Source organism: Brienomyrus brachyistius, chromosome 21 (genome assembly GCF_023856365.1).
Source record: "Brienomyrus brachyistius isolate T26 chromosome 21, BBRACH_0.4, whole genome shotgun sequence".
Taxonomy (NCBI): domain Eukaryota; kingdom Metazoa; phylum Chordata; class Actinopteri; order Osteoglossiformes; family Mormyridae; genus Brienomyrus; species Brienomyrus brachyistius.
Window position 1 is genome coordinate 18104127 of NC_064553.1, and position 23756 is coordinate 18127882.

The window sequence follows — 23756 nt, forward strand, 5'->3', positions numbered from 1 at the left end:
TTTGGTGTCCACTGCTTCCTGTGAACACTAATTCGTATGTGTTCTTTCTGTTATGAAACAAGCTTTAATAGTTGAAGGCACAAATCTGTTTGTCGCCTAACTAATGCCTGACCTGCCGTCCCGGGCGTCCCCTGCCTCGTGCACTATAGCTTCTTACTTGTGGCAATATCCAGGCTCACTGGAAAACTCTGCTGGATAAACGCTCATGTTAAATGGATCGATAGGCATTCAGGTGGGCATAACATAACCTCCCTTTTGAACATATGCAGCCATAAATACATTTTTAAAGCAATACATAACAAAGATTAGCTTTTTTTTGTTTACTACTTATAAATGAAATACAGGTCATTTTTTCCAGCCTTTCATAGAGGTATACTATACCACTAATTCAATACAAAAACAGGTAAAGTACCTAATGTATAAAATTCATAACACTTACTATTGCAAAATAAAGCAAGGCCCAATACCCTTAGTCTGTATCCTGACTTTTCAAGACTTAATACAACATACTTTAGGATTAAAAGTATTAAATTAGTATTAAAACTAATCAATAGACTCGCACGGCGCTCTCAATCGATCGTTATAGACGCCAACTGTGGTTTAGATGCACTGTCGCTTTAAGAAGGATTAAAAATAAATATTTATTAAATCACAGGGCTTCCGGTCGGTCCAACTAAAAAGGCGATTCCCATAGCTGTCAGCAATCGACGGAGGCAGTGGCACCAGCAGGAAAGCTCCAGATTGCCGGCTCTGCGGTGAGAAGTCCAGGAGCAGCCTTTTCTTCATAGTACAGACATGGTGAAGATCACCTTCCACAACGTCGCAGGGCAAAAGCCCGACAAGGAGAACGAGGGAGACAAAGCGGAGATTCTGGTTCCATTCCCCCACGTAAGTTCCGATTCGCACCGGCTCAGAATCCGAAGGTGTCCCATCTGATGATGCTCAGAACTGTGCCTTATGCATGTAGTGTATGTGTAAATGGCATCTTGCCTTAGAATATAACACTTATGTACGACTATATAACTAGATACTGACCTAAAAAGAAATATTAGCTATGCCATTTGTTTCGACTAGTGCAGGTACGGTTAGAAATATGCTACATCGATTTGTGTTCCCGAATCGAACGACCACAAAAGTGCATTTCACATTTACGTGTGTGTTTTAACATAGGTATGTAGATATAGCTGTGTTTCTGACATAGTGAAGCAGATAATTAACAGTGGCGATTACTTTACATGTAACAAGCCGGCCAGGTAAATAGGTATGATTTGTCCAAGTGATTCCAACTGTAGTTTTTCTGGAGAATGTCAGCATCGACTATCGATTTGCCATAACACTTACGCAGGGCATTATTCGATCATTCATTCAGATGCTCCACTGTGAATGAACATGTACTCTTTCACCGTGGGACACGCTCGTGTAACATCAAAATTGGGAATAGCTATAGTACGAGTTTAGAGCTGCATTATTTTCACCAAATCGACAGCACTAGCGTATCGTATACTTTATTAACATTTAATTTTCCTGTTATCACTTATATTTCATTAATAAAAATGGTATATCGGAACCTCGATAAGTAGTAAAACAAGATCTGGTTAGCCATATTGACCGATGTGAAATTTTAAGTTAAGATACAAATGCACCATGAATTTGCATATGCCTAATGTCTGCGGACAGCCTGGTCCGTGCCATGAACCTTTTACGGAATGACGCAATGGCTGTGCTGCTTTTTTCCTCATTGCCATATTAAATAAACCCTGGTCGTGGAAGGACATTTTCGGCGTTGGATGAATTTATTCATTGTTTTCGTACAAATATAACTATATCTGCTGTACTCCACACGGTGTCTTTGTAGTCTGCATCAGTACGGCGTACCTGAATTTATGTAGCATTTGCTGGGAGAACCCAATTCAAGAACTATTGTATCGTGCCCTGATGTTGTGCAAAGCATTTTCCTTGAATGGATCTTAGATATCACGAATATTGTGAATATCCTGTTCTCCGTGCATTTAATAAACCATGATATAAGTATTACGTGACAAAGGGCGGTTGCCGGGAAACCGCTGGCTGCACGCTTTCTATGTGTCTCGTTCTCCTCATGCTTATTATCCTCCCATTCACCATAATATCAACGAATGAACAATTCATAAAATGTCCATACGATGAAAATGCACCCCATTCACACGCACGTCCGAATCCCATCTTTTCAGAATGAAAAACTGTACATTTGCTTGCTACAAAATGTGTCCAACTTAGCAGCGGAGTAGACATTAATTAACTACAGTATCTATTAACAAGGCATTCTAAGAAATTTTATCTAATGCACGGTTGTGTTACTAAAACCATTCCAGTTTCTGTGCACTCAATTGCGTCATAATTACGAAGCGTAAATTCATCGTAGACAACGTGATACGCAACTTGACGTCCCTTGACGTTTCTTCTCCCACCATGATCGATGGTACTTTTACAGCGATTTGTAAAGTGAGTCTTGCGAGTGCTGCCCGCCCACTATACGCGGGCGGTTCGAAGCGTCAGTGAATTTCGCGGTACTGTCATAGCTATTAATAACGGCTATTAATAACCCTGACACTCGGATCCTCAAAAATGTTCTTGTCCATCTCCCTCCCTACTTTCTAACTTGGCAGGCAGTGAAAATGACGATCTGTCTGTGTGATGTAAAATCGTGTCCTATTGAATTAAGAGTCATACGCTGAATTGTCTTTTTGTAGAGCGTTTCCGTTCCCATGCGCTTAATCCGTGTAGGAGGAACGTGTGGCAGATTGTTGGAGTTAGACTCCGTCGAGTCCGTTGATGAGTAAAGAGATGCACACTGGAGGTGAAGGATGGTTGTAAGTCAGCTCTCTTTATTCCTTGCACAGATCGCGATCCGGAAGCCACACTCAGATGCACAAACAGTACATACCCGAGGAAGCTCAAACTCTGTTGTCTGTGTCTGGCTTATATAGCCCGTCTGGGGCGTCTGCTGGTTATTTTCCACTCCCGTGACATACAACTCTATCTAAGTTTAGCACAAAGCTTGGCCCCCCTTCAATTCCCCCTTTTGATCTCTGCTAAGAGATCACTCCTAGTTATACTGATTCGTGGAAAATTTGCGGTATCCCCCTCTAAAAAATTGAAGGGGGGCCAACCTTCGTGCTAAACTTTGCCACACTAAAAAATGGGAACCAACTTGCAGGCAGGCAGGCAGGCAGGGGAGGAGGCCTCACCCTAGATTGTGGTGTAGCAGAAAAAGCAGAAGGTGTGTGTTGCAGGCTTGTTGTGACATTATGGTTACTCTTGATCTACTGGGCCTAACAAAAAGCAAATGTCTAAATAGAGTTGTATGTCATGGGAGTGGAAAATAACAAGACCAGCAGGCGCCCCAGACGGGCTATATAAGCCAGACACAGACAACAGTTTGAGCTTCCTCAGGTATGTACTGTTTGTGCATCTGAGTGTGGCTCCCGGATCGCGATCTGTGCAAGGAATAAAGAGAGCTGACTTACAACCATCCTTCACCTCCAGTGTGCATCTCTTTACTCATCAACGGACTCAGCGGAGTCGAACTCCAACAAGATGTACCGAGAGACCGGGGGCGGCCCCACATTGCTCATGCCGGCGCTTACGTGTGGAGATAGCAGTTTCCCAGATAAATAGGCAATCCTGTGACGGAAGTGTCCCCCGCTTTTTCTTTTTTTAAAGTACTGATTGGTGTAAGACGCTAGGAAATACAGTATTTGTCAGAAATATATGACAACTCTTTTCCGTTATCTGAACTTTACGCATTGTATTTTGAATAATTGTATTTTTGTGTAATTTTTATTCTACAGCTTGATGTTAATTGCGTATCTGGAAAATATGGATCCTTAAGTTCTGAATTTGTGAATTAACCTCTTTTTTTAGGATGAACTTACACTCCCACTTCGCTCCAAGAGATCCTTCGTGAACAGCCTTTGCTGTCTGATTTTCGGCCTGGTGGTCTTCCTGTGTGCTGTAGTGCTGGCATCTATATACTTGTACAAGTACTACTTTGTAGTGCAGGTGAGGGCCCCTCCCATTTTGGTCATGCATTTCTAATATGGACACAATCTGGGCACAGCTGACTCTTGCTGTGGATGCTGTCGTTTGCTGTACAAGGAGCAGCCACCCGAGGAGAACCTTTTCCACTGTCGAGTGCTCTATGAGGACTCCATCTACGCCCCCCTGCGTGGGCGCCAGGAGCTGGAGGAGAATGTGGGCGTTTACCTTGAGGATAACTATGAGCAAATCAGCGTGCCTGTGCCACAGTTCGCTGGGAGTGACCCTGCTGACATCATCCATGACTTCCAAAGGGTATGAATCTGTAGGAGCACGCAAACACACACACACACACACACACACACACACACACACACACACACACACATTAGCATTCATATGTTTGTGAGGACTGTACACTCATTTCTAAGGGAAAAAACCCATCAATGACAGCTTTCACACCTACCCCGCTCAAAGCATAAGTGACCAAACAAAATACAAGACTTTTGGCATTTTAAGTTTTTCGATTGCAGTCACAGATTTTTATAAGATTGAGTTTTGAACTGAAAAGGTAGCTCCAAAACGTTAAAATAACCGGTTTGTATCATATTGTGGGAACATTTGGTCCCCAAAATGCAATATGTACATAACACACAATCTACTGTACAATCTAAACCACTAGTACGTTTAATAGTATCAAAAAATATGCTTTGTGTTTTTGTTCAAGCTATGGCCTGAACACCAGTATTAATACACTGCAAATTAATAACAAATCTATTCTTGTATATATATTCCCTGATACGTCAGTTTCTACATATTTTAGGTTCATAAAATTGTAGTTTTTTTTTATTTAGCACAAATCTAGGACAAGTCATGAATCACTTAAAATCCCCAAGCAGCTAATTACTGAGCTCCCTGCTTCTGCTGTGTGTGCATGGAGGTTGGAAGGAGATCTATAAGTCTGTCCAGACTTTGTCCTTAGTTGTTATTATTTTTTAATAGTATTGTTAATTGCTAATTTTGATGTCCATTTTTCATCCTATTTGTTTCTTATAATGCTCATTTTTGGTCTAATCCACTTGCAGGGTCTAACTGCCTACCATGACCTTGCTCTGGACAAGTGCTACATCATCGAGCTTAACACCACGGTGGTCCTCCCCCCACGGAACCTGTGGGACCTCCTGATGAACATCAGGGTTGGTATTTCTCTGTTGTCGCTTAGCCTCGTCATTTTGTCACTGTACTTTTTTTTTTTTAAAGTTCCATCTACTGCACATGCTCAGTCTTTTTTTCCATGTCATGCTGTTTTCCACGACCGCTGATCCAGTACACAGTCGCAGTGGCCTGGAGCCTTTTCCAGGAAACTCAGGGCACCAGGCTGGGGACATTGCAGGGCTCACACACACTCAGTCACCCGAAATTGCCAAGTTAGAGGTGGCAGGTTTACTCGACAGACTTTGGGAGGAGATGTGCATCTTTTGCTCTTTGTGAAGGCAAAACTAAGCTCAGAGTCTAAATTAGTTATTGGCCCGAATGACCTTTTTTACCCATCAGATTAAGAAACAATTTCTCTGTCCATCTATCTTGCTGATCCACTGTCTCACTTCTGAGTCAGAGCCAGCCTGGAGGTTATACCAGGATGTAATGGCAATAGGGCTGGGCACATCGTGTGCCCTACACACACACACACACACACACATACACAGAGCCTCTTATCGAGGGCGATTTACGGCCATTTCCTGTTATGTGCCAGATGCTCCAGGTCTGAGTGGTTCTGACACGATAGCAGTTTGGGGAAACTGGAGAAGTGGCTCATCGTTGGGGTTTGAAATAGGACAAAACGCTGAACCAGCTGCTTGAAAGCTGACTCCGTTGCGGATTATGTCTGCCGTTACCCCCTGTCTCACTTCCCTCATTTTAATACTTTAATCTAATCTGATCTACACTGGTCTGTGGTGGATTTAGGGTTACATCTTTTGCCTTTGGACATTTGCAGAGGGGAAGCTACCTGCCCCAAACCTACCTAGTCAGGGAGGAGATGGTAGTGGCAGGCCGAGTGAGGAACCTCCGATCTCTGGGAATGTTCATCCATCGGCTGTGCAGCGGCAAGGAGACCTTCCGACTACGACGACGCCATTCACGGAGACGTAAGTCACCTGAACTCGAACTGCAGATGTTGGCTGCAAGCAACAGTGGCAATTATAGTTAGCTCTTATACCACAAGGTCTGCCTCATCAACATCTTCGTAACCTGGCAATAAAAACGTTATCTAAAGAGGGCTTCCTGTTAACTGATGAAAACATCGTATTGGCAATGGGGGGTCAGAAAATTAGCAGAAGACTGAATTTAAAATAGATGCACATCTGCCAGGCCTGGTGGGGGAATGATGTATAGCAATGTACAAGCTTTAGGCCGCCGAAGAAAATTATATTGAAGTTCTAACTATTCCCATTGACTTTTACACGATATTGTATTTATTTGTTCCAAAACATTTTTAAACTAAGTCATGATTATTTTAACATGATAAACACAAAGTCAGTAGGGGGTTTGGAGCCAAAGGCTGGGCTGGTTGTAAAATGTGCCGCGTGAGACACTGGACTTCCCCTCAAACAACCGTCACCCATGCTTCTGTTGTTTCCCCACACAGGTATCGAGAAGCGCGATGCACTCAACTGCCATAGAATCCGTCACTTCGACAGCACCTTTGTGGTCGAGACGGTCATCTGCGATTCGGCCTAAAATCCAGAAACTCGGTTCAGTTCATCCACTAAGAACTGGGTTCCGTGCGTGTTGCAGTTGCACTTTACAGCCCGTTGTACTGGATGCTGTCTGAGACCATTTAAATGTCCCTCATCCTTATTTATTAATTCTCTGTCGTCTTATGTTTGTTGAAATAATGTGTGTTTTGTAGGATTTTTCAGTTATTCCTCTAAGAGTAAATGTTCTTTTTTTGTCGTCTTGTTATTTATAACTTTGCTTTTTGCTGTCGGTCGACAAAATGAATGGGCGATTCTGTTATTTATACCAAACATGTCCTGGTAATTTCCATTCCAGTCCTCACTCCTGGGAACTGTAGCGTAAAATATTTCTTAATCCAGTAACAAGATATATGCAGTGTTGGATAAGAATTATGCTGCTTTCTGTGAGAACATGTTCTGTCTATTCTGTATGTTAAAATAGTAAATACAGATTGTACATGATAATGCTGTATTTATTATATAAATGATTTGTATGAAAAATACTTCCATGCATCCGCACTACATCTATGTTAAATAAGCGTTTTGCATGTCATGTAAATGGGCGTCTTTATTTTTAAAGCATACGTCAGATTTGATTTATGGAGTTTTGTTCAACTTATACTTTTGTCTGTGATTGATTTATAAAATTTTCATTATTTGGTTTTTAAAATGCCTTCATCTTCTTCTTCTTTTAAAAAAAAACGTTCACATTTTGTGCAGTTAGACTGTCCCCCAGGAACTTTGTCTCCTGGATTAGGTGTTGATGGAGTAGGCTATAATTTGCGATCTGGATTGTGTAATTAATTTTAGAAATTTCGTTTTGGGTGTCCCAGAAAACCTCATTAGCCTGAGCTTCCCCCAGTGTGGATTAAGCGCTATTTCTAGTATCTGATCTCTTCTGTAACGTCTGGATCGCAGTAGAGATGGGAACAGTAATTCACATAAAATGGTCCTTTTTGTTGTTTTCTCATCCTGCATGTCTGTTAGCCAGAATTTCAATCTCTAAAAAAATAGCATTTTGTAAAACGATTTGAAAAAGACTTGACTTAGAATCTGCTACATTCAGAAAAAGTTATTGGTCGATTTGACCACTCTGAATATAGCTGATTCTAATGTACATCCACTAATCACACCCTTTCATTTACTCTGTTTCCAAAGCTTCTTTATGAATTAATAAACATGTGAATCTAAAGTGTCGTGTCTGTAAACTGGTGCCTTTTTGTTGCCGTATTCACCTGTAGGGCGGAATAACTTGATCACAACATAGCACCATCTACGTAAAAAAGGCTAATTTGCGCTGCTCCTGAGGTAGAAAAATCAATGACAATGCAAATACAATTGTAATTTCAATCAGTAATTACCAAAGAAATTCATAATGACTGTTTATTTAATTATGATGATTATAATGATTAATTGCTGCTTTGCAATGGTTATTATACTATACATGTAATGCAATAATGCAAGCTTGCTTAAGTAATGGGTTTTTCACTTTGAAAATTCGAAGCAGTATAACATATGACAGCTTAATCTGCAAAATTACCGGATAAAGGTGCAGACATGATTCAAGAAATTAGAACTGTTACAGAAACCAACATTAGAAATTTCTGTGCTGATGTTATATGATGTCAGGATAAGTGGAAAGAGGAATAAGGGAATATAGGAGATATAACATGAAGAAAGTAGCTGAAAACAGTTTGTCGAGATGAGGTAGTGAAACCATGAGAACACTCTCATGAGAACCACTTCTACAGGTTGACCCTGCCTTGGAGCTCTATAAGCAGAAGACGCTGGTATATCTGACTCCTCCTTGAACTGCCTGTACACTGGTGCATTTTGTGCTATAAAAGATACCTGTAATTGTTGTTCGGGGAGCAGATCACAAGACACATGAAATACTGATGAGTGTCTGCTCCCCCAAAAGCTTTGAAGTAATAAAGTTTTGTCAAACTCTTAAACAAATCGACTTCTTGAAAATTTCTACCACACCCCATGATGGATCTTGTAGAGCAGTGTTTCTCAACCCGGTCCTCAGGGACCCCCAGACAGTCTACGATTTTGATCCCTCCCAGCTCCCAACACACCTGAACCAGGAATCCTGCTTTATCGGTTATCCGGGAGAGAACAAATACGTGGACTGTCTGGGGGTCCCCGAGGACCGGGTTGAGAAACACTGTTGTAGAGTATCGGTCGAAGGCTATGTGATGCTCTAGGCCAGCTTTGCTGCAAGCACTTCTCATCTGAGGCAAAGAGAGGCCAACTTGCTAAGGCGGCATCCTGTCTGAAGGTGGCGCCATAGGCAGCCCGCATGGGCACCTCAGTCTTCCCTGGTATGCAGTAAACTTTTGGCTTCAATATCTTTGTGAAAAAATGTTTTTTGTGTCTTTAGCATTCAGTCATAATATGCTTATCTATTAGGGATACATATTGGTGAAACTCAAGGACTCCAAATATAATTATTATGGGAACATTGTTCAGAGACTGGCTGTGATTGCAAACTTTTAAACAACAATAAGTTCTTGGATAGAATATGTCATCGTACTGCTTTTATTATTCATAATGCAATAACAAAACAATTATCAATGATTAGAATATACCTGTATTATTAAGGACTTGTACTTTTTTGCATCCATTTTTGCTGACAGAATGGTAAATATTACCAAAATTTTGCATAAAAACACAAATATGCTGTTAATGCTTCTCACTTCCCAAAATAACACAAAATGTGCCAAACGTTTAATGTTGCTATCAAATTTTAATTTAATTTGTCTGCGGAAAATGGTCCTTATGGATTTAAAAGGCTCGCAGGGAGGTTACGTAAAAATGTAGCATACTACAAAACTCTTACAAAAAAGTTGGCATAATGAATACTACACTAAGTATGCAGCATGCAGTATATACTGTTTACAGTATGCAGTACGCTGTATGCAGTATGTGATTTCGGGAACAGCAGGAGTGTATGGCAAAGGTTGTGATAGACATGAACCTTGAATGTTGTTTGTAAAGTGATAAAGACAGGACCTGCTGAAGTACTATTGGTAATAAAACCCAATAAACTTTTGGGTCTAACAGACCCAATGCATCAGGCAGTAACAAAAACTCGAACACCAAACAAGGATTAACATGTAGGTATAATACAAAATACACGTTACTGCATTTCAGCTGTACCAAATGGTAGTGCCTTTGCCTAATTAATGTCATTTGCAATATACATAAAATGCAATTAATTCTGTTACAATTTCCACCAAGTTCACATTCAGGGTGGAACATTTTGAGGTAAATTAACTGTAGCTCTATGAATGATCAACATTTAGCTAGCTAACCTTCTACAAATAAATAGAAGATGTATAACTATATCAGATATGTTTTAAAATGTTTTTTGACTGAACAAACTTCCTCTATGACATAGCTGGTGGACGTTTAAGACCACAAGCAGGATAACATTTCAAAAACTAAAAATGGTAGTAGTGATAGATGAAGATTATCTCAGTTTGTACAACTGAATTCTTATTTAAAAAAATGAAGTCATTTCCTGAAAATGGTCTCGAAGAAACTGAAAGGTGAGAAAGTACATACTAACAGAGTGAAAGATGACTTCAGGGACACACAGTAAATAAAGAAAATAGTAAAAAATGGTAAGAAATGACTATAGTTTGACCCAATTTGTATGTATGATAAGAGGCAATTTAGTACATAAGATAATTAAAGAATATTTTGTGATTTTTATCATTTGCTAGGTGAAGGTTCTTGTGGAAGTTGATTACTTTGCATGGAAGATATAATAAAATTCAATGCATATATAAATAAAAAGGCATGTAAAACATACAATAGTATTTTAAATATCTATTATCTCTCTTTAAGTGACAAAGAAGACCTAAATATATAATTTAAGTCATTTGTTATAAATATGTGACTCATTTTAGAGAAAATATGAGTAAGCAAATCACTGGGACAGAAAATGCATTGTATAAAAGGAAATGACCAACCTGCCATGTTGGCTGCACTCAAATTAGGAGGGTTAGAGTAAACCATCCATAGCTGCTGATCCTATACAGGGTTAGGGTTAGGGTAGCCCATCCATAGCTGCTGATCCTATACAGGGTTAGGGTTAGGGTAGCCCATCCATAGCTGCTGATCCTATACAGGGTTAGGGTTAGGGTAGCCCATCCATAGCTGCTGATCCTATACAGGGTTAGGGTTAGGGTAGCCCATCCATAGCTGCTGATCCTATACAGGGTTAGGGTTAGGGTAGCCCATCCATAGCTGCTGATCCTATACAGGGTTAGGGTTAGGGTAACCCATCCATAGCTGCTGATCCTATACAGGGTCACAGAGTCTGTCCCAGCAGCTATGCGCATAAGATAGGTAATAATTCAGGATCTGGTCCCAACCCATAACAGGGCATTCATACACCTATGGATAATCTGGCAACTGTAATTCACCTTAGCATGTTTATGGGCTGTGGGAAAGACCAGAGAACATGGAGGAACCTCATGACGACACGGGGAAAACAAAATCCAAGACACACAGAGCCTGGGCAGAGACTCGAACCTGTGTTTGTACAGGTGTGTGGCCACAGGGTTAATCACAGAACCATAGTACCCCCCCCCCCCAAGGTTGATGATAGCTGCCTGCTATGTTACGAGTGATATTTCTGATTTTTCACTGGAAACGTAGGCTTACTAATTCCAAGTCTACCAGTTAAAGTATATACACTATATTGCCAAAAGTATTGGGACACCCCTTCAGATCAGTGAATTCAGGTGTTCCGATCACTTCCATAGCCACAGGTGTATAAAATGAATCACCTAAGCATGCAGACTGCTTCTACAAACATTTGTGAAAGAATGGGTCGCTCTCAGGAGCTCAGTGAATTAAAGCATGGTACCGTGATAGGATGCCACCTGTGCAATAAGTCCATTTGTGGTCTTTTATGAACTAAATATTCCACCATCAACTGTTAGTTGTATAATAACAAAGTGGTAGCAATTGGGAACAACAGCAACTCAACCACAAAGGGGTAGGTCACGTAAAATCACAGAGGGGGGGCAATGCATGCTGAGACGCACAGAAGTCACCAACTGTCTGCAGTGTGGCCTTCAGATTATCTCAAGAACATTGCATAGAGAACTTTATGGAATGGGTTTCCATGGCTGAGCAGCTGCATCCAAGCCTTACATCACATCACCAAGTGCAATGCAAAATATTGGATGCAGTGGTGTAAAGCACACTGCCACTGGACTCTAGAGCAGTGGAAACGTGTTCTCTGGAGTGACGAATCACACTTCTCTGTCTGGCAATCCAATGGACAAGTCTGGGTTTGGCAGTTGCTAGAAGAACGGTACTTGCCTGACTGCATTGTGCCAAGTGTAAAGTTTAGTGCAGGGGGGTTATGGTGTGGGTTGTTTTTCAGGAGTTGGGCTTGGCCCCTTAGTTCCAGTAAATGGTACTCTTAATGCTGCAGCATTGAAATCCATTTTGGACAATTTCATGCTCCCAACTTTGTGGGATCAGTTTGGGGATGGCTCCTTCCTGTTCCAACATGACTGCGCACCAGTCCAGGTTCATAAGGACATGAATGAGTGAGTCTGTTGTGGAGGAACTTGATTGGTCTGCACAGAGTCCTGACCTCAACCTGACAGAACACCTTTGGGATGAATTAGCCAGGTCTTCTCGTCCAACACCAGTGCCTGACTTCACAAATGCTCTCCTGCAGAAGAATGGTCAAAAATTCCCATAAACACACTCCTAAACCATGTGGACAGCCTTCCCAGAAGAGTTGAAGCTGTCAAGGCTGCAAAGGGTGGGCCAGCTCCATATTAAAGCCTATGTATTAAGAATGGGATTAAAGTTCACGTGTGTGTAAAGGCAGGAGACCCCATACCTCCTGTGCTTTACCTATAAGCTTGCGTTACAGGAGCAAAGACCAGACCTACTTTTGCCACTGCATTGTGATAGCGATCATTTCAAAAACAGGAATCTTGACGGCATTACTGGTAAATCTTTTAATAAATTCCAAATAGCCCAGAACTCTGCCACCCACCTCTGACACACTGGCTCCTACCAACACATCACACCCATACTTCAGAGCCTGTACTGTCTCCCTGCTGTGACATCCACTTTAAACCATTCAAAGCCTTTACTAAACCATTTTTTTTGCTCAAACGTATAACCTTCATCTATAATATGTTTTTTCATTTTTTCTGTTTATGTAAGCGTCTCTGAGAGCTTAGAAAGCCCTATATATCCATCCATCCATCCATTATCCTCCGCTTATCCGGGGTCGGGTCGCGGGGGCAGCAGTCTCAGCAGGGAAGCCCAGACTTCCCTCTCCCCGGCCACTTCATCCAGCTCCTCTGGGGGGATCCTGAGGTGTTCCCAGGCCAGCCGGGAGACATAGTCTCTCCAGCGTGTCCTGGGTCCTCCCCGGGGTCTCCTCCCAGTGGGACATGCCCGGAACACCTCCCCAGGGAGGCGTCCCGGAGGCATCTGAATCAGATGCCCGAGCCACCTCATCTGGCTCCTCTCGATGCGGAGGAGCAGCGGCTCTACTCTGAGTCCCTCCCGAATGACTGAACTCCTCACCCTATCTCTAAGGGAGAGCCCAGCCACCCTGCGGAGGAAACTCATTTCGGCCGCTTGCACCCGCGATCTCGTCCTTTCGGTCCTTTCGGTCACTACCCATAGCTCATGACCATAGGTGAGGGTAGGAACGTAGATCAACTGGTAAATCGAGAGCTTCGCCTTTTGGCTCAGCTCTCTCTTCACCATGACAGACTGATGCAGCGCCCGCATGACTGCTGACGCCGCCCCGATCCGCCTGTCGACCTCCCGTTCCATCGTTCCCCCACTCGTGAACAAGATCCCGAGATACTTAAACTCCTCCACTTGGGGGAGGACCCCATCCCCAATCCGGAGAGAGCATTCTACCCTTTTCTGGCTGAGAACCATGGTCTCGGATTTGGAGGTGCTGATTCTCATCCCAGCTGCTTCACACTCGGCTGCGAACTGCCCCAGTGAGAGCTGAAGGTCACGGTCCGATGAGGCCAACAGAACCACATCATCCGCAAAAAGCAGAGACCTAATCCTGAGGTCACCGAACCGGACACCCTCAACGCCCTGGCTGCGCCTAGAAATTCTGTCCATTAAAGCTATGAACAGAATCGGTGACAAAGGGCAGCCCCGACTTATTGCCGCCCATGCGGACCAGGCTCTGGCACCGGTCATACAGGGACCGAACCGCCCTTAAAAGGGGGCCTGGAACCCCATACTCCCGGAGCACTCCCCACAGGACTCCCCGAGGGATACGGTCGAATGCCCTCTCCAAGTCCACAAAACACATGTAGACTAGTTGGGCAAACTCCCATGAACCCTCCAAAACCCTGCTGAGAGTATAGAGCTTGTCCACTGTTCCACGGCCAGGGCGAAAACCAAAATGCTCCTCCTGAATCCGAGGTTCGACAATCCGGCGGACCCTCCTCTCCAGGACCCCCGAATAGACCTTACCAGGGAGACTGAGGAGTGTGATCCCCCTATAGTTGGAGCACACCCTCCGGTCCCCTTTCTTAAAGAGGGGGACCACCACCCCGGTCTGCCAGTCCAGAGGCACTGCCCCCGATGTCCACGCGATGCCGCAGATGCGTGTCAGCCAGGACAGCCCCACAGCATCCAGAGCCTTGAGGAACTCCGGGCGAATCTCATCCACCCCCGGGGCCTGGCCACCGAGGAGCTTTTTGACCACCTCAGTGACCTCCGCCCCAGAAATAGGCGAGTCCACCACCAAGTCCCCACACTCTGCTTCCATATCGGAAGGCGTGTCAGTGGGATTGAGGAGGTCTTCGAAGTATTCCTTCCACCGACCCAAGACGTCCCGAGCTGAGGTCAGCAGCACACCATCCGCACCATAAATAGTGTTGATGCTGCACCGCTTTCCCGCCCGGAGCCGCCGGATGGTGGACCAGAATCTCCTCGAAGCCGTCTGGAAGTCGTTCTCCATGGCCTCGCCAAACTCCTCCCACACCCGAGTTTTTGCCTCAGCAACCGCCAAGGCCGCATCCCGCTGTCAGCTGCATCTGGAGTCCCACAGGCCAAAAAGGCCCGATAGGACTCCTTCTTCAGCTTGACGGCATCCCTTACCACCGCTGTCCACCAGCGGGTTCGGGGATTGCCGCCGCGACAGGCACCGACCACTTTACGGCCGCAGCTCCAGTCAGCCGCCTCCACAATGGAGGCACGGAACATGGCCCATTCGGACTCGATGTCCCCCGCCTCCCCCGGGATATGGGAGAAGTTCTGCCGGAGGTAGGAGTTGAAACTCTCCCTGACAGGGGGTTCTGCCAGACGTTCCCAGCAGACCCTCACTATACGCTTGGGCCTACCAGTTCTGGCCGGCTTCCTCCCCCACCAGCGGAGCCAACCCACCACCAGGTAGTGATCAGTTGACAGCTCCGCCCCTCTCTTCACCCGAGTGTCCAAGACATGCGGCCGCAAGTCCGACGACACGACTACAAAGTCGATCATCGAACTGCGGCCTAGGGTGTCCTGGTGCCAAGTGCACATATGGACACCCTTATGCCTGAACATGGTGTTCATTATGGACAATCCGTGACGAGCACAGAAGTCCAACAACAAAACACCGCTCGGGTTCAGATCGGGGGGGCCGTTCCTCCCAATCACGCCCCTCCAGGTCTCACTGTCGCTGCCCATGTGAGCATTGAAGTCCCCCAGGACTTCAGTGCTCTCCAACACCCCTTCCAAGGACTCCAAAGAGGGTGGGTATTCTGAACTGCCGTTTGGCGCATAAGCGCAAACAACAGTCAGAACCCATCCCCCCACCCGAAGGCGAAGGGAGGCTACCCTCTCGTCAACTGCGGTAAACCCCAATGTAAAGGCACCCAGCCTGGGGGCAATCAGTATGCCCACGCCCGCTCGGCGCCTCTCCCCGCGGGCAACTCCAGAGTGGAAAAGGGTCCAACCCCCCTCAAGGAGACCCAGAGTTCCAGAGCCCAAGCCGTGCGTCGAGGTTAGTCCGACTATATCTAGCTGGAACTTCACAACCTCGCGCACCAGCTCAGGCTTCTTCCCCATCAGAGAGGTGATATTCCTTGTCCCTAGAGCTAGCTTCTGTAGCCGAGGATCGGACCGCTAAGGTCCTTGCCTTCGGCCGCCGCCCAGATCACATTGCACCCGACCCCTATGGCCCCTCCCATGGGTGGTGAACCCATTGGAAGGGGGACCCACGTGCCCTGTTCGGGCTGTGCCCGACCAGGCCCCATGGGTGTAGGCCTGGCCACCAGGCGCTCGCCATCGAGCCCCACCCCCAGGCCTGGCTCCAGGGGCGGGCCCCAGTGACCCGCGTCCAGGCAAGGGAAATCGTGGTTCCAAAATCTTCTTCTTCATAAAGCCCTATATAAATAGAAGGTATTATTATTATCATTACTATTATTATCATTGAAAGTAAGTATTGATTTCACTTTCCTAAAGATGGAGACTAAAGCAATGTGTCTGCTAATTCAAAATCTGGTATCCTTGGGTTGCTACCCTGAGACGGATGCTTATAGTGAGGAGGAATTTCACCGAGATGCTGACGTGGCTTTGGGACTGGAGGAGCACTGCTGGCAGGCAGGGGGGCACTTAGGGGAAGCAGCTCTCGACTGAGCATACGTCTCCTTCAGCCTTGCCTTCCTGGTCTTGACTGGCTCTGTGATTGCTTGTGATTGCGGATGGTTGCTGCTAGATCCAGACCGCTGGTTTTTTGAAGCAGTGTCTACTTAAAAGGCTGCCACACACCTTTGAAACCTTTTGCATGAAGAAGAAAATGATGTTTAAATAGTGTAATGACCACTATGCTTGAAAAGGATAAATAAATGTTTATCTGTTTTTGTGAAAATACACATTATTTTGTAATAGGGGAAAACAGAGAATGCATATCTAAGGTAACACTATGAAATACTAGCCACACCACAACCCCCATTTCCTCTGGGTATTCTTAGTAAAACTGGGTAAACAACCAACAACAGTAATCACGATTAACATGTGAATATACCATGGGCAGGTGGATGTTAAGATGGGGAAGCACAGTGTCGACAGCCGGCAGAATATTTTTTTCTTTCTATATTTCTATATTTTAGCTGATCAGCTACTTGCATATGTAAATTCTGCTCTGCTTTCATTTTGTAAGAAATAATCTATCCTGTCATACCAGTATATGGCTTCTTGTCAAGTGATTTGACCATTTAAAATTCATACATTATTAAAAAAAAAACAAACTAGTCTACTGAAAATTTCTAAACTTTCACTGAAAATTTAACAAGCGATCAAATTCAAAATTCAGTGATAACGACTTTACAATATTCACAAATGCCAGTGGTTGAAGATGACATGTGAAACAATAAACTGTCACTCTGGGTTGCAACAAAACGCTCCTGTACCCCTGCATGTGACAGAATGAATGAAAACTATGAGTCAGCACCCCTGACTGTACGAGAAACCTGTCAGTCATGAGCATTAATGTCATTGGTAGTTTATCCTGTCTTGTTGAGACGTCTCCCAGTCATCATGCAGAGGAATCTGGCTTCCAATATCAGACTGCAAGTATATTTGTCAAATCAGTATTGCCTAAGTAAAAGCTAGATGTGAATCTAGGTCCATTTCCAGGGGCTGCATCCTTAGAAGGACCCGGTCTAGGAAGGCATTGCCTTTGTAGGCTGCATTATTCAAAGGTCAAACTGAAAGCTTTTGACAAATGGAATGGTCTGGCTGTGACAAGCTGTTCCCGCCCCTAACCTTGAGTCACGAAGCACTCCTCCTATTGTCTAACTGGGACACACCCGCTTTACCTCTGCACAGCGGATCTTGGGATATGTTGGGATACAAAGGATGCACCAGGTTGTATTTAAGAGGGTTCGAGGGATTCAAAGGATTTATTTGTCACATGCAAGATACACAGTCAGACCATAAGTGTGAAACGTAGGTGGTCAACAGTGATATCAAAAAGACACTACAAGTAACAATATGATGATAAATACACATAAATAGTGAAAGTTATATGGAAAAAAGTGTTAGATTGTGAAATAAACAGGGCTTAGATGTGCAACACAGTGCTAATACAGTGTGAACACAGCAGAGGTGGCAATTTCAGGTCCAGAAAGTAAAAATCCAGATCATGATTTACTTTCAACAAACCAGATGAGTACTCTGTGACTGGTTGGTTGAAAGTAAATCATGGTTTGGATTTTTTACTTTCTGGATCTGAAAATGCCAGCCCTGGAACACAGTGTGAGGTGCATAAAGGAGAGGATATGAGTTAAAGTGTCAGTCAGGTATTAAACATGGGCGGAGGCTAGAAGCTCCTTCTCAGCCTCTCAGTTCTTACAGAGACAGGAGATTCACTTATCAGACCTCAGCCTGGTCAGAAGGCGGTTGGTTGAATTTCTGCAGAGCCCTGTGGTCCATAGCGATCAGTGAGCAGCACTTTGTTTAGTAAGTTAGAAACACTGTTAATTACAAAATAAAAAGAATTTACATTAATATATATATATATATATATATATATATATATATACACACACACACACACACACACACACACACAGTGAGGGAAATAAGTATTTGACACCCTGCTGAATTCTTAAGTTGACCCATTAATAAAGAACTGAGATGTCTGTCATTTCACTGGTATGTTTATTTAAACAGCAAAAGGTAGATTAGTAACAAAACAAGCAAGAAAAAATCATTATGTAACAGTTGCATACCAATTTGTCATTTATCTAGGGAAATAAGTATTTGATCCCTTAGAACACATACTTTAGTATTTGGTGGAATAATCATTGTTTGCAAGCACAGCTGTCAAACATTTCTTGTAGTTGGTCAGCAGGATTGTGTGCAGATCATCAGGAATTTTCATCCACTCCTCTTTGCAGATCTCCTTCAAATCTTTAAGGTTTTTAGGCTATCACTTGCATAGATGAAGCTTGGATTCCCTCCATAGATTTTCTATGGGATTAAAGTCCGGAGACTGGCTATGGCCCCCATGACCATAATGTGCTTCTTCTTGGTTCACTTCTTTGCTGCCTTATCCATATGCCTAGGGTGGTTGTCTTACTGGAAGATCCACCCTCTGAAGGGGTGGCTGAAGGGAGGAGGTTCTCATCCAAGATTTTACGGTACATGGCCCCGTCCATCTTTCCTTCGATGCGGTGCAGCCGTCCTGTACCCTTGGCAGAACACCCCCAAAGCATAATGCTTCCACCTCCATGTTTGACAGTAGGCATGGTGTTCCTAGTCAGCATTCTTTTTCCTCCAAACACAGCGAGTAGAGTTGATGCCAAACAGCTTGATTTTCGTCTCATCTGACCACATAACATTCTTTCAAGCCTCATTGGAATTATCCAGGTGTTCACTGGCATACTTCAGACGGGCCTGAACATGGGCCCTCTTGTGCAGGGCTACTTTGCGAGCACTGCAGGATTTCAAACCGTAGCGGCAGGATGTGTTACCGATGGTTTTCTTGGTAACTGTGGTCCCTGCTGCTTTGGTATCATTAGCGAGCTCCTCCCATGTATATCAGGCGTCAGCCCTCACCATTCTTAAGATCAGTGATGCTGCATGAGATAAAATCTTCCTTGGGGCCACAGACCGAGGGAGATTGATAGTTACTTTGTCTTTTTTCCATTTGCGAATAATTACACCAACAGTTGTCACTTCCTCACCAGGCTGCTTGCTGATGGTAATGCAGCCGATTCCACCTTTGTGAAAGTCAAGAATCTTTTCTCCGATGTCCTTAGACGTCTCTTTGGTATTTCCCATGGTGATGAGGCTGAAGACGTAGACAGGCTAGTGACCCAAGAATACTATTTAACAAATTAGTGCCATTAAATGACAATGATGGCTTGTTATCTGTTAATACTTAATTAAGAACTACTTGTGTTGTGTTAGTGCAAATGTACTTGACCTAATTTCTTGCTGGCTTGTAGGGGATCAAATACTTATTTCCCTAGATAAATGACAAATTGGTTTGCAACTGTTACATAATGATTTTTACTTGCTTGTTTTGTAAATAATTTATCTTTTGCTGTTTAAATAAACATGCCAGTGAAATGACAGACTTCTCAGTTCTTTATTAATGGGTCAACTTAAGAATTCAGCAGGGGGTAAAAATACTTATTTCCCTCAATGTATATATTGAATATAGAATTCAATTCTTTTTTGCCAACCTTGCTTCCTGTGCAGTCCTAAACCAATCACTTTTGGACTGAACTGTGGGACTGAAGCAGAGTTTACAGTAACAAATAGATTGTAAATACTGCTCTGGAAAAAATTTGCAACATTTTCAGTTTCACTCATTTTGCACTTTATGGGTCTGTGCCTGTGTAAAACACATTTTTTTGCAAACTGCTGCCTGGCCCTTCCTTTCTTCTCATTCATGAAGGGTTTCTTCTTATTCTTCCTGTTCGTTTTGACGGTCACTTGATGTCACCCTAAGATTCATGAGACCAATACTCAACCCGTGACAGTCCAGGACCGGGTGTCAGCATGCCCGGCACAGGAGAGACCAATACTCAGCCCATGACAGTGCAGGACCGGGTGTCAGCATGCCCGGCCCAGGAGAGACCAATACTCAGCCCGTGACAGTCCAGGACCGGGTGTCAGCATGCCCGGCCCAGGAGAGACCAATACTCAGCCCGTGACAGTCCAGGACCGGGTGTCAGCATGCCCGGCACAAGAGAGACCAATACTCAGCCCGTGCACAGTCCAGGACAGGGTGCCACCATGCCTGGCCAAGGAGAGGCCTGTCATGTCTGGCGCAGGTGAGCCCTCCTCCCCTTCTCAGGTTGTAATACCCAATCAATCACATCTGAGAGCCCCATCTGGAGAAAGCTGATCCACCCGCACCCCAGGCTCCCAGCCTGGAGAAGGCCGCTCAGCCATCACTCTGAACCGCATGGCTCCCTCTGGCCCCATCGGGTCCTCAGCATCCTTCGGTCCTACCGGCTCCCCGAGACCCTCGCATTCTACATCCTGGGGGAGAGTCCTCTCCACAGAAAAGCAGGTTGACAAGGGCCCACTTTCCACATCTATTCTACGGCTCTCCAGGGTCTGGAGGACTCGCCAAACTGCTTTCAATGCCACCCAATTGTGCCTAGTCTTGTGCCCCGATGTCTTGTTCAGCATCTGTTGTTCCCCACTGTGTTTCCTCTTTAGCTCTTTCCTTTGTGCCATGCAGTGTAGCAGAACCAGGATTAAACCAAGATTTAAAAATTCAGATTGGTAAAAAATATAGAGCAGTCTTTTAATTTTTTCAAACCTTTTTACTAAATATTTCTATCCACTTTCAGCAATAAACTACTTACAAAATAGCATATTAATATAAGGTATTCAAGTTCCAATTTTACTATATAATGTGCTCAATTTGGAACAGGAGGCTCTGGAATGGTACATTTGAGAAATCTTATTGATGTCCCACAATCTCCTCATCATCACTTCCTTTTCGCACTTTTGCAAGTCATGCATTTTCTTTTTAAGCACTATATTTTCTGCGCGCCAGCAAAAGTCAAAAGATAAATGACACATTATAGACATTCTCTGGCAATATTTAGACTCTTTCCAATTGACTTCATGCATATTCATGCAAAGAACATATGGTGTTTTATATATAGTAGTGAAGCCACCTCTGTGCTACTTCTCTAAAAACAGTCTGCATAGCAGTCGGTGGCAGCTCTGCCTAAGGTTGGGAATCATGAAAAAAAAATAAAGCACAAGCGACATGGATGAGGCAGATGAAACACTTTACTCTCAGAGGTGGGGAGGTGCTCAGCGCAATCCCACGGAAGGTTTGAGACACTATGAAAATTACGTTGCTACCTTAAACCTGTTACTAAACATCTTTGATTGCAAAAGGGACAAATAATAAAATAAAAACAACCTCGGTCAGGGTTAGCTTGGGGGGAGCCAACCTCAGTCACAACGAGGCAGAAGTATGCGATGTGATGCATATTAGGGTGATCCTGTGTCCTGCTTTTCATTGACTCCTCCTCTTTTTGGGACCCAAAAATGGCTGAAATGTCTGGGATTTCACTTTGGTTCATGCTGGCATCCTTTCTGTGTGTATATTTGCATTGCTTTGATGCCTCTCTTTGCATCCTGCTCCAGCGTACCCTTTACTGCAAAGCCAAATATGGTAATACACATAATACACATACACATGCTATGGGCATTTTAGAGACAACCCTTTATCAAAGTGCGTGTCTTTGGGCTACTGGGCTTTGTGCAGCTGGGTGAGAGCTTGCAAACTACACACACCCAGAGCAGAGGCACGACTCAAACCTCCAACCCTGGAGTCAACAGTGGAGCTCCCTGAACCAGCCCAGAGAAAAGAAATCATCCAAATGTTTTTAAGATACCTGACACACTGCAGAATAACAGACACACACGATAGTCATCATAGTCTTTTCTGCTTAACTTTTCATTTTGTTAAATAATTTTCATGCTTTTGCAGCACAAAGCATCAAAGTTTATTATATGCAATCAAAGTTTATTGTACTGGTATCAATCATAGACAGTCATGGAATCAGACAATAACAACACCAGGATTGGGAAACAAAGCAATGGTAATGAATGCAGGCATGGCACTAGAAGATAACTGATTATTGATTGCTTCTTGCAAACTTTTCTTAGATATCTAACAAATAATTTTGTGAAATTTATGGAACTGCGCAAAAATACAGATATACAAGATAATAGCTTTGAAAGGAAATTGGCTTACACACATTACAAAAAAGTTACATGAACAAAAACTATATTTCTGCTTTATACCCTTTTGGGGCACTTTCTACTGAGAAAACCTGCATGACAAATAATGAAAATGCAAAAACATCTTTTATGGCGATCTCCATTGTAAATATTAAGTGTTTAATGAGTGTCTCTTACTAGGTCATTGTTGTCATCATGCTCGCTTCTGTTTTGTTGCTTCTCTTGATTTGTTTGGTCGTGATGTAGTAGATGAGAGGATCCAGACAGCTGTTGGTGCTGGCTAGACACATGGTGATGGTTTGGGCGAAGAAGAAGTCTGTGGTCCAAGAGACCCACTTGACCTTCTGCAGTCCAAATAGGATGAAAGCCACATGGAACGGTATGAAGCATATAGAGTAGATGAAAAGATTGGCCATGAATATACAGATAACTTGGTTCTTATCCATCATCGTGGAGGAGATGGTCCTCAGCTTCCGAATCACCGTCAGTGTGCAGCCCAGGATGATGGTGAAGGGGATGGCAATCCCCATCACTGTGACCACCAGGAGAATATAGAAGCCAATTATCCACTCCTCCTTACTATAATGCTCAAAACAGCGGAACACATTGCAATTGCTGTCCCAAGTGTACCTGTGGTTGATGACAACGGGCACAGACAGGGCTAGGATCATGCCCCAAACCAGACCACAGGCCAGCCAAGCGATGGTGGGAGTGCGCAGTGCCCGAGAGCGTAGAGGATAGACCAAAGCGAGCAGGCGATCCACACTGATGAGCATGATGAAGAGGGAGCTGGAATACAAGCTGACGGAGAAGAGCATCCCTTCGATCCTACAGGCTGTGTTTCCGAAATGCCACGTTGCCGTGATGAAATAGATGATCCTCAGAGGCAATGACAACGTGAACAGGAGGTCTGACATCGCCAGGTTGGCCATGTAGATCACAGGGACCGTGTGCAGACCGAGTCTGCGGATGAAGATCCAGAGCCCAGCGGCATTGAGAGGAAGGCCCACGGCAAAGACCATGCTGTAGATCACGGAGAACAGGGGATATCTGAAGTCTTTGCTGCAATTCTGAGTTTCGTTTTCATTGGGCATCGCTCGCTGGCTTCTGAAGTCTGTGAGGCTTGGAGGGAGGCACGATTCTGTCTGCATGGGCCACCACGTAAGTGTGATAATGAGGAAACAGGAAGTTCAAGGCTAGATCTTCCAGATCTCTGTTAAGGTCCTCCTTCACTTTTTGGTTTGTTGACCAACT

At 44.1% G+C, this 23756-nt stretch overlaps 2 protein-coding genes across 3 annotated transcripts; one reads left to right on the forward strand and one right to left on the reverse strand.

Annotated features, from left to right (window-relative positions):
• Window positions 1–655: 655 nt before the first annotated feature.
• Window positions 656–7947, forward strand: LOC125717026 (integral membrane protein 2C-like). Of its 2 annotated transcripts, none has more exons than XM_048989953.1 (6): window positions 656–888; window positions 3904–4041; window positions 4138–4332; window positions 5103–5213; window positions 6014–6164; window positions 6665–7947. In XM_048989953.1, the coding sequence occupies exons 1-6, from the start codon at window positions 796–798 to the stop codon at window positions 6754–6756; spliced, it is 780 nt and encodes a 259-aa protein (XP_048845910.1). In that variant the 5' UTR covers window positions 656–795; the 3' UTR covers window positions 6757–7947. The 2 variants fall into 2 exon arrangements, with proteins under 2 accessions (XP_048845910.1, XP_048845912.1); XM_048989955.1 differs by lacking the exon at window positions 656–888 and adding an exon at window positions 918–2481.
• A 14367-nt stretch (window positions 7948–22314) lies between these two features.
• Window positions 22315–23612, reverse strand: lpar5a (lysophosphatidic acid receptor 5a). Its single transcript, XM_048989577.1, has one exon. The coding sequence runs from the start codon at window positions 23594–23596 to the stop codon at window positions 22679–22681; it is 918 nt and encodes a 305-aa protein (XP_048845534.1). The 5' UTR covers window positions 23597–23612; the 3' UTR covers window positions 22315–22678.
• Window positions 23613–23756: the final 144 nt, after the last annotated feature.

What these genes read in the sequence shown, in the direction of transcription:
- LOC125717026 (XM_048989953.1), top strand. Translation starts at nt 796, where the DNA reads ATGGTGAAGATCACCTTCCACAACGTCGCAGGGCAAAAGCCCGACAAG. An exon ending in TCATCCATGACTTCCAAAGG is followed by an intron (nt 4,333 to 5,102) that starts GTATGAATCTGT and finishes ATCCACTTGCAG; the next exon opens with GGTCTAACTGCCTACCATGA. An exon ending in ACCTCCTGATGAACATCAGG is followed by an intron (nt 5,214 to 6,013) that starts GTTGGTATTTCT and finishes GGACATTTGCAG; the next exon opens with AGGGGAAGCTACCTGCCCCA.
- lpar5a (XM_048989577.1), bottom strand. Translation starts at nt 23,596, where the DNA reads ATGCCCAATGAAAACGAAACTCAGAATTGCAGCAAAGACTTCAGATAT.